This window comes from Amia ocellicauda, chromosome 6 (genome assembly GCF_036373705.1).
Source record: "Amia ocellicauda isolate fAmiCal2 chromosome 6, fAmiCal2.hap1, whole genome shotgun sequence".
In the NCBI taxonomy this organism is placed as follows: Eukaryota; Metazoa; Chordata; class Actinopteri; order Amiiformes; family Amiidae; genus Amia; species Amia ocellicauda.
Window position 1 is genome coordinate 16,255,307 of NC_089855.1, and position 11,882 is coordinate 16,267,188.

The window sequence follows — 11,882 nt, forward strand, 5'->3', positions numbered from 1 at the left end:
AAATAATCTGAAGACACCACCAGTTTCTGACCCTATACACTTCCTCTGTAATTGAGTCAATCCACATTGATGCCCTGTTGATAGGGGCTTCAATAGGTCTTTCTGAATTGTGTTGTGTATAGATTTATATGTTTGTAGCACCATGGAAACTACAAACAGACTGACTCACTCATTTATTTCGTTAATGTGTGGATTGGAACTCAAAGTGCATGCCTTTGTTCCCCTTTGTAAAGAATCCTGAGATGAAAGTCTCCAAGTTGAGAAGTTTGCCTTTACTTACATCTCCTCTCTCTCTCTGTAAATAAATGATCAATATCTTACGAATCAGAGAGAGATGCTTCAGACAATTCTGTATTAGCCTTTCATACTGAACCCTACCTTTTAAATAATTATGTTTCGGGATAGGTCTGATTGCTTTCATGTTAGATGTAATTTGTATGTCAAATCCTATTGTAAGCAATGCTTACTTCAACGTATACCCATTCAGTATATAATTGTAAAATATCTAAATGTATCTACAATTCTATAAAACAGAAAGAAAATGCAAATTACACTTGAAATTGTGTCTTTGAAAAATCAGATTCTATTAATTTTATATATGTTTGGTGTAATTGCCCACAACTGCCAATGGGGAACACAAAAAGCACATTTAAATTGGCCGTGGATGGCTTGAGTGTTCTTAGGCTTCGTTAAGTTCATCTTATGGTTTAGTTGTGATAGCTCTATTACATGTTGTCAGTTTACTGTGTTTTTATTCCATTCGTTTTGATCACAAAAAACATGTATTTTTATGTATTTTCTCAATGGCATTGAGAAACTTTGGATGAAAAAAGAGATGGGCATTTAAGATCACAACAAGTACCCAATTACATCTATAACATCTGTATGTTGTGACCCTGTAGATAAATGATAAGGAGTTGCCTAGCACTACATACTAGCAATTTGAAGAGCTACAGCATATTTCACTAGCTCTTGTTTGTTATATTTTAGTCAGAACAGAACAAATATATAATCTTTCATTCAAAACAGCAATCATGTTGCACCCTAAATGTATACATTTTAGTTTATTAGATGTGCAATTATGAAATATTCAATTACAAATGTATTATTAGTATTTGTATTTGGTTTATATCTATATTTTGACCCTCAGAGGAATCTTGATTTTGTCTTGAGAGTTGCTAAACTAATATTTGGTAAATACTTTTTTATTTATAAATACAGTAACATTAAAGCAAAATGTAAAATGTCTTTCTTTAGCTTTTTTAGTTTTGACCAAGAGAAAGTGGCCACATGCTCAAATGCTATTTGTTTTAGTGACCTTTCCTTTCATAAAGGCCCAATCTTGAATTAGAAAAATGATCCCAACAATGATGGCTCATATATTTTTAATAAACTCAAAGTCTGACAAAGACATCCTTTGAAAGAAGAATGGATGTTATTAACATATTAGGCAGTGATTTCTAGCCAAGATTGCTGTGGTCAATGAAACCCCATTACAAAGCCAGTGACATGATCAACATGTCACAGTCTAAACCATACATGAAAAATTACTTTAGAAAGAAAGTAAATAAGAACTGTCATCCTCCACCGATAAGCCTCCTAAAGGCTAATTTGTCTGTGGGCTCACTCGAGTTTTGTAATTATTTCATGTAAGCCTGTAAAAGAATCATCCTTGAGTCGCAAGAATTACAACGGGGTTCATTTCCTGAAATGCGCTGAAAAGCTTTCCATGCTACAATCAATTTTAATTGGTGAGCTGACAACTGGAATTTAGATAGTGTCTTATATTTATTAGTGCAGTGTGGAGGCGCCTATAATATATGAGCCTGGCAGTCCGTCTTATAAACCTAATGCCCCAGTTAATACAACATCTGGTACCTATTTGTTTTAGGTGTAATTTCATTTGTTGCTGACGATGGAAAGCAACAGCAGCCCCAGAACAGCGACACAGGGGAGGAGGCAGATGGTGAACAGGTCCTTCAGTTGTCAAGGGGAGCTGCCTGCACTCCTGCTGATTCAAGTGAGTTTGGTTCAGGAATATTTGGGGGATATTCTGAAAGACATCTATATTTCTGTGACTTCTGTAGTCATATCTATGCCAAAACATGATTCTCCTAGGTTTTACAAGGATAGATTTACATTGTTGAGGTTTAAGCACCACAGATTTATTGATTGATTTTCAAAAATGTTTTGTGTGTTTTTAATGCACTATCTGGGAGTACTTTGCCTGGGTATCCAGATGTGGATTTGTAAATGACTCGTGTGTATTTATTTTAATGGCAAATGACTAATCACTCCTGTCAGAACTACAGATGTACAGCTCTGTCAAGAACACATGTATACTGGGACGATGCTTGAAAAAGAAAGAGCCCATTCTGGTGGTTTGTGCTACATTTTACAACATAATGTGTCATTCACCTACTAAATACAGAGCAGGCAATTTGTGATCATACCTCCATCAATGTTTGTTGTTTTTATATGACATTTAAAAAGAGTGCTCAGAATTTTGTTATACTTTATTCACCTTTTTAAAGTAAAATTTAAAAGCCAGTTCTCCATTTAATTAATTAAAAAATTGTATTAGTGTTAACTGCAATCAGATCTGTAAAGACTAGAGAGGTGCCAGCTGGAAAACTAGATTTTGAATATCACCACCCAAGCTACAGCAAACATCCTGGACTCTGAACATACGTTTTCACTTGTAGGAATGACACATGATACCCTCTCCCTTTAGCCAGTACATTCAAATTGTGAGTTGTATGAATTGGCATTGCACACTGAGGGTTTGTAGCAACAGATCTGTTTTTACTAAATAATTATATCACAAATACACAATTTTAAAAGTGTAAATTTATAAATTTAAGTATTGTTTTCATTGTTTATAAAGAAACAAATGCAATATTTTAATTGTAATTCATAAACACATGATAATAAACAAGTACTTGTATAACTTTTATAAACAATTACAAACAATTCTACTATGGTATTTTGGCAGTAGGAAGATGGAATATGTATACAGTTAATATGCTTCAAAATCATATGTAGAGCCATTTCTTTTGCTTTGGTATTCTTACTGCTTACTGTGTTGGGCAGTAAGAATACCAAAGCAAAAGAAATGTGGAAAATACAACTAATTTCAGAAAGTGAAAACATTCAAAGGATGAAGTTCAGTCAAAATGAACATACCCATTTTATCTTCATTTCAAATAATAAGATAAATATTCACCTTGAAAGCTTCTGTGTAAAGAAAACAACACAAACAAGGATAATTTTCATAAAAGCAATTGAGACACAGCAATACTATATGACTTTGTACACTAAAATCATTGTACAGGCAGAATCTGGTGACTTTAATGTGGTGGTTTATTTATGCAAAATAAGTGAAAATTGTAAAATACAGGCCTACATTTGAAAATGATTAAATATGAAAATTAACAAAGACAACAACCTAGGCATGAATTCATTCTTGTGATCCTGGATTGTGTCTTAAAAACACTGTGGTGCTCCTGAATGAATATTGAAGCACAATTACTGGTTCTACAGTACAGAGGTGGCTAACAAGCACATTGGATGGGCTGCAAGACTCAGTCCTTTGATTTATACTTAAGCTGTGTTCCCCAAAAAAACAATCATGTTGTGAATCACATATTATTTGAATATGTTCATATTGGGCTATGAACGTCAACAAAGCGACCATACTTTTTAAGTGATGCTGCATAAAACATTGCTTCATGAGAAAGAGACACTTAATTCAGTAAACACACAGGTTTTAATGCCTATTAGTGATAAAAAAAAGAAAAAACAATGCCTTAATGATCTTCTCAATAAGGGTTTTAGATGAGATCTGTAATATTGGTGTTAATTCATGCCTTTGTACTGTACTGTATGCAAAATAAATACCTGGTTGTTATGTCAGTTCTCATCTAGTTGCAGTAAGCTACAAGAAGGGATTGCACTGACTTGTTTCAGGCTCGCTGTGTAAAGTGTGGAATTGTTTTAATATAGTCTTATTATTTGTGCAGAGTAATATCTGTGTGTATTAACGTTGATTAAATACACAATGAATGATGACAGGACTTTTTCAGATTTCTGTGGCAAGTACTGCTAATTTAGTCATGATATATTTCTTATACTTAAAATCTTTCTTGTTTCCATTCTCCCTCATCACCCCTCACCCCCTCACCATGTCTGTTGTGATACTCAGCATATTGTTCATACTCTATTAACTCCACATGGATAGATGTCTGCTGTCTTGTCTAAGCTTCCTGTGGCAATGCTCCCTTCAAGACTAAGGGAGAACCCGCGGGAAGCATTTACACAAACACACAGTTAGCATACTGAGTCAGATGTGTCCTGGGAGAAGTCCCCAGTGACAGTTTCAAATCTCTAACCAACCTAAAACGTCATGGATGTCTTTTTCCATGTTACATTTTTTTTCTCTTTTTTTCTTGCAGAAGTGTTTTTTTCTTTTTTTTGTATGTACTACATTTAAAACAAAGTAAGAATCACAAAGTGAAACATAACAATTAATGTATGTATGTACATAAAACCTTGTACTTCTCAATCTTAATTTGATAGGTACTCTATTCTACTCTACTTTACATTGCAGTGCTCTCATTTGTATTGATCTTGAATGGTGTGCAAGTATTTTTGTTTTGTTTTTTCTTACAGGTTTTCAATTAAATATGTAATAGAGACCCCAAACTGATCACAGAGCACAATGGCCTGTGTGCCCATGTACAAAGACACTTATCTGGTATCTTGCTAATCTCGGAAAACCTTTCTTTGCAGACATGTAGTGTTTCTGACCAAATGACATGAGGTTTTGGGATTTAATCCTGATACAAGTACAAGAAATAATAAAATATTCTCATTGATGTCCAACTAGCACATGTAGAACGATGCTTTTTTCTCACTCAGCATGGACAAAGGGAACTTTGACAGGGTCATCAAACTTCCTCAAAAGTGTAGAGAAAAGTAATGGAGACTCTGCTGACTAGAGAGCTTTATAACACGTGCCTATATTATATACACTTAGGTCCATAAATATTTGGACAGTGACACAATTGTCATCATTTTGGGTTTCTATGCCACCACAATGGATTTGAAAGGAAACAATCAAGATGTGCTTTAAGTGTAGATTTTGGTCATTACATCCAAATTGGGTGGACGGTGTAGAAATTACACCCATTTTTATATGTGGTCCCCCCAGTTTTAGGGGCTCAGAAGTAATTGGACAAACTAACATAATCATGAATTAAATTGTGAGTTTCAATACTTGGTGGCAAATCCCTTGCAGTCAATGTCTGGAACCCATAGACATCACCAGATGCTGGGTTTCTTCACTGCTGATGCTCTGCCAGGCCTGCACTGCAGCTGTCTTTAGTTCCTGCTTGTTCTTAGGCCATTTTGCCTTCAGTTTTGCCTTAGAAATCGAAAAAAATCAATCAACTATTTGATACATTCTTAAAAAGAAAAAATGCACTGGTGAGCTCAGGAAAACCAAAAGCCCCGGGAGACCACGGAAAACAACTGTGTTGGATGACAGAAGAATTATTTCCCTGGTGAAGAAAAACCCCTTCGCAACAGTTGGCCAGATCAAGAACACCCTCTAGGAGGCAGGTGTATCTGTGTCAGAGTCAACAATCAAGAGTATACCAGGTCATCAGAGTAAATACAGAGGGTTTACCACAAGATGTACAGTTCTGGAACAACATCCTATGGACAGATGAGACGAAGATCAACTTGTACCAGAATGATGGGAAGAGAAGAGTATGGAGAAGGGATGGAACTGCTCATGATCCAAAGCATACCACCTCATCTGTGAAGCATGGTGGAGGTAGTGTTATATCATGGGCATGTATGGCTGCCAAGGGAACTGGTTTCCTACTATTTATTGATGATGTGACTGCTGAAAACAGCAGTGGGATGAATTCTGAAGTGTTTATATATTATCTGCTCAGATTCAGCCAAATGCTTCAAAACTCATTGGATGGTGCTTCACACTGCAGATTGACAATGACACGAAGCATACTGCGAAAGCAACCCAAGACTTTTTTAAGGTGAAGAAGTGGAATGTTCTGCAATGGCCAAGTCAGTCGCCTGACCTGAATCCAATTGAGCAGCATTTCACTTGCTGAAGGCAAAACCGAAGGCAAAACACCCCAAGAACAAGCAGGAACTAAAGACAGCTGCAGTGCAGGCCTGGCAGAGCATCACCAGGGAAGAAACCCAGCATCTGGTGATGTCTATGGGTTCCAGACTTCAGGCAGTCATTGACTGCAAAGGATTTGCAACCAAGTATTGAAACTCACAATGTAATTCATGATTATGTTAGTTTGTCCAATTACTTTTGAGCCCCTAAAATTGGGGGGGCCACATATAAACATTGGTGTAATTCCTACACCGTTCACACAATTTGGATGTAACAGTTTCTTTTCAAATCCATTGTGGTGGCGTACAGAGCCAAAATGATGACAATTGTGTCACTGTCCAAATTTTTATGGACCTCACTGTATATTAGATACGTACTACATATGAGACACAGACTATGAACCTGGTAATGGATATCTCCCTCCTTAGGAGATACATCGTGTTATATGCTTTGGAGAATAAAAACATAATTGTCCTGTTTATGACTGTACTTTTCTTGTGTTTTTTTTCTTTTTTTTCTGAAATAGTCTCAGGAGAAAATCTACTCCAGGTTTTTCACTGTTTACAACTGCAAACAATAAATTACAGCTTTGACAACAACAGTGGAATATATGGAGCCGGCAATTTTGTCTCCCCTGAAGGGCTTGGAAAGTCTATTCTGATAATGAATTGAAAAAGAGTCTGCTGTTATTGCAGTGTAGAGAAAATAAAAACACCAGGGTGCAGAGTAAATTTAAAACTTGAGTTTCTACTACAAATCCTATCAGTTACTCACATCAACAACTACTGTTAGTATCTTCTTTTTATATCTTTCTTTATTCATGGCATCACTGTGTAACTGCTCAAGATTCCAGGTAGTAAGCTTTATTTATTTTCTACTTGACATAACAGGCTCAGGCCCCAGTGCTCAATCTACAATGCATGTGTATATCCTTCTTCAGTGAATCAACACGATTATGCGTGTCTGCCCCCTCCTGCAAAACTCATCTATTGGCACTGTAACTGTAGACAGGTTTTCTAACTGCTTGTACTGCATATGTCACACTATCCAAACAATAGATAAGGTCTCAAGCACTGTTTGTTTAATTATTAGTTTGTAACTGGCTCCGTGTTCGAGCATGTTGTATTTAATTGAATTTGTCCTTCATTTATAGTTGCTGTATTTGCTAAATATGTGGCTTCACTGTCATTATTATGGCATTGTCATGTTCTGTATTTAAATATGTTCTGAAGGAGAGAATGATTGTTGTTGCAATGAAATCAGTACAAACCTAAACTTGTGGCACATGTTACACTCTGGAGCAGGGTTATATCAGCCCTGGTAAGGGTAATTAAAATAGCCCACTATGATTCAAAATAAATAAAAAATCTAGGTCTTCAAATACACCCATGGCTTAATAGAGTAATCTGTCTGCAGGTGTTTACCCCTGAGTTATTGTTTCATTTTTATATTGCAGCTGCTGCAGGGGAGAACTCCAAGCCCTACGAAGTGTGGTTCTCATTGGAGGTGGTCTGCAGTCCTACTCAGCCTGTGCGAGTGATGACTGTTCAGTGTGCCGTCCAGGTAAGAGCATTTTTAGTTTAAGACTGGGGTCTTCATGCTGTATACAGTGAGACACATTTTTCCGCTGGCTGCCCCAGCAGGTTCTGCCAGCCTGTCTAACTGTAGACTAAAAAGATTAAGGGATGAAAGGCAAAGACCATAATTTTGAAGCCAACTCTAGCGAGGTATAGATTAGCTGGAATAATTTATCTACTATTGATGTCTTTTTATTAAATATTCACCCTCAAAGTGCTCCCTCCTGCTGCTTTAATTTTTAAGTAGAGTTATCCATCACCCTGGGAACCACATTTGATTTGCCTCAAAATCTTTATACACTTATTGCAATCTACCAGAAAGGAGTTTTTTGGGGAAAAGGCCTTTAAATACTCTGTTTTATTTCCCAGTGCAGCACTGATAAAATAATATTTCACAGCAACCCTTGTTTAATTAAAACCAGCTGCACTATTGGAAGAATACAAAAAATTACAACATGGTTCCTTCACCACAAATTACACTTTTTAATGGACAGAAGAAAAAAAAAACGCATCTGGACTAGTTTACCACGAAAAACTGCATATCATTAATGCTAAGCAATACTGCATTAAAAGACAATAAAAGAAAGCATTGAATTAAACTTTGCATCATAATCAATGTACCACTTGTAAGTGTAGAAACATATGTGGCTCCCATGAAAACATAGATTAATGAGTCATTTGTGTAAGGAACAGGAAATTAAAATGTAAGTGGCTGAGAAAGCAATAGCTGTTTGTTATTCAAAAGTAATGTCTTAGCTTCCTGCTGTTTCTGGTATAAGATTATAAACCTATACGCTTTATGTTTGCCTTTTCCCAGAGAGATTGCATTAATTGATCTAGGGCACTTTCACACTTGGTTCGTTTAAACCCTTTCATGTGCATTGAAATACACTTTGTTTCACTTAGTAGTGTTGTCAACCTTGTAGAGGAACATTGATGTGCGAGAATGTAAATCAAAGAAAATTAACCTCAGTCTACTCTGAACAGCAGTTTATAAACAGATACTCAGATAAGTTGATGTTTTTCTGAACAGGGCTGGTGAGAATATTGTTTACAGATATTGCTCAAGTTCAAAGGTTGCTTTCCCAAAATGTTCTCAGCATTATTCTTTTAAATCCTCCTCCTGCAGCTCTTTGTCCTCCTTGCGTACAATGTATTTTTAAGATAAGTGATGGGGAATTTGCTCATATTTAATGGATCTTTGAGTATATTCCTGTTATATATTTATGTAATATATATATCTATTTTGAAGAGGTTTATTTAGCCATACAAGAGCTTTTTATTTATTTATTTTTTTATTTGTTTGTTTGTTTTAGCTTGCCAACTGTAAACGTAATTGATCTACCTAGTGTTAGAAATACCACAGTATTGATGCCAGGAGACTCTTTCCTGATGGAGTCATTGCCCTTCCCTTTTGGCTTAATACCAAATCTTTACTCAGCAAAATATGATAATTATACTTGACACAATTCGATTTTGGTTTACAAAGGTTATTGTCAAAGCCTTCCACAATATAAACTAAAAGGAAGGAGGTTCCAGTTACAAACTGATACATACACTACTTGTTTCTTTTGCTACCAACATGAAAAGTATATACACAGATGCTGATCATCTGTTCATCTTTTTGTAGTTCATTTGTAGAATTTGAGATCCCTGTGTGAAAGTTTAGTCTTAATGAAATCTAATTATGTAAAGTTGTAACAGAATATGTATGTTGTGTATATGTTTACCTGTGTATTTAAATGGTAATAATTTCAATGTCTTTATTCCATCATATGTTGTTAGTGTCTACCACCCATCCCTTTATTTTGATTTTGGAACTGGATTTTCTTTATTTTCTTTATCTCTCAAGCTATACATTTCAAGTTATTTGTGTGAAAGTTCCAGAATTTAAAGGATACTTTGTCTGGCCAAAGTATTCAACATTGTGCACAGGTGAAGTAGAAGGGAGAATTTCTCTTCTCCTTTGATAAGCAATCTTGAAGCTGTGTACCCTTTTTCTCCTCATATCTAAATAGTTAGGTCACTTTATTAAAAGGTTTTCAGAGCCCCATGTCCTAGCAGATGCATCATGTGGGCATTCTTGGCAGGTTAGTTTGCCTAGAGATAATTCACAGTGCTGTTATAAATTGGCAAGTTCTGCAGGGTACGTGCATTGCAAATGATTTCTCCTGTTTATCCTGTTTACCTCATTTTCATTCACATGCCTATTACAATCTGAATTGAATGCATTTTTCATGCCATTTTATTATTATTTTATCATTTTACCGCCTAAGATTCCGCCCATGTGAGGCAAATTAAGTTATAAAGATGTGACTTAATTTCACTGTCTTCCTTATTGGTAGTGCTAGCTTCTATTCTTTAATACTTCTGAAATGTAATTGATTAATATTCCCTGTGGCATGTGAGTAAAGAACTCTGCAGCCTTTGCATTACTTTAAATATTTATATTGAATATCTGTCATTTTCCAGGAATTTGTTTTAGCTGATGTGTTATGTTTATTACATGTTTTCTATACATCCAATTTGTGTGGTTTATAGTGGTCTATGAGAAATTGTTAGGGAGGATTACAATGCATGTTTGAGTCTGTTGTTTTTCTCTAATGTGGATTCCCAGAGACTGGCTACTACACGAAGCACAGAGCACATTGCCCCAGATGTAAAAAATATATATTTACCTCAGTATTTATGTTAGTTAGATACAGGTACAGTGTGAGCCAAATAGAATCAAACTTGTAACTTCCATTCAAGGCCAAAGTGTGTCAATAAATCTGTTTTAATACCATTTCAATGTTTAATGAACATTTCAATTCACCTTTTTCTTTTCTCTCATGAAAGAATGCAATATAATCTTGTTGTATAAAAAGCTACACTAAATGTTTTCAGTTGTAGTAGTGGGCTTTAATACTGTAGAAACTAAATCCCGGTACAGTGGAAAACGATAAGGAAAGTCCAGTTTTAAGCAATTCTTACTGGACAATTTATCCCATCGTGCTAAAAGATGAGCTGGATGGCATTACAATGCCATAATCCTCAGTCAAGCAGCACATATCTGTACCCTTTGTGCTGTTAATAAAAAGCAGCCAAGACACTCTACCTTTGTTCAAGGTGGTTTAGGACAGTAGTCATAAACCGTGGAGAAATCTGCAATTTCTGACCTTATATGTTAGTAGTAAGTAACATCAACTGAAAATGCAAGAGCAAGCTTTTCTTTTTTCCTTTTTACAACATAATACTGTTTGCTTCAGAATAGATGCAACTGTCAGTATTGATTTTGAAAACAATAAAGAGATACAAGTGTGTAATAGGATGCAATAATACTTAATTTTGCAGTACATTAAATTAATTAAGCATCCTTTATGTCCAGTTGTGGTTTAATTTAATTAACTTGATTTTATGTTTTCATATAGACATAATACGTTATTGTAATAAAAAAACAAATGTTGCCAAAGAGATCAGGCTGGAGTTAAGGAGAATATCAGGGTTTGTACTGATATTTAACACTTAAGTACTACATAGAGATTACCATTCTTTTTGCAGGATATCTAGTAGTAATGTTATGAAAAAGGTGAGCTGAATAAAATCACCAGGAAATATTTTTTTTTTTTTTTGTGCCTGGTATAAGGAATGTGGTATGTTGAGTGCAGTAAAAAAAATACCTTTAATGTAAGATAGTAGGTTATTAAAGTCTTATGAAAGTAATATGTTAATTTGTCATTTACATATTTAGGGAAATATAAAGCTAGGTTTGTTTTTAAAACATGTTTTATTTGCAGTACAGTTATTACAAACTCTATATTATACTCCAAATATCCAAATACATGTTTTTGTTTGCTTAATAGTTAATGATTACATGACAAAATTGTTGTTTGAGCAAAAGTGGAAAATATATAGGATAGAAAAATATATAGGATAGGACAGAACATTTGAAGCTGCTATAGTCACTTCCCCTGTCATCCACCTGTCTTCCTTTTATTGTGAGTGATTTTCATTTTGCAGTGCCAAAAAGCTGGCATTTTTACTATAACTGTGCTCCGTGTGGAAAGGGCCCGAGCGCCGGCTGAAGTCGGCGCTGTCATGTAGCAGCAAAGTATCACAGAGCTGTCATCTCCAGTGATGCACTGTGTTTATCAGACTTCTCTAGCACAGTG

The 11,882-nt window shown here is 35.4% G+C and overlaps 1 protein-coding gene across 1 annotated transcript in view; it reads left to right on the forward strand.

Moving 5' to 3' along the window:
- The window catches only part of LOC136751836 (cilia- and flagella-associated protein 47-like), a 149,050-nt gene that overhangs the window by 81,451 nt on the left and 55,717 nt on the right, over positions 1 to 11,882 (forward strand). The window contains exons 18-19 of the mRNA XM_066707595.1: positions 1,892 to 2,020; positions 7,611 to 7,717. Coding sequence (XP_066563692.1) covers positions 1,892 to 2,020; positions 7,611 to 7,717 — 236 coding nt within the window. The remainder of the gene's footprint in view (positions 1 to 1,891; positions 2,021 to 7,610; positions 7,718 to 11,882) is intronic.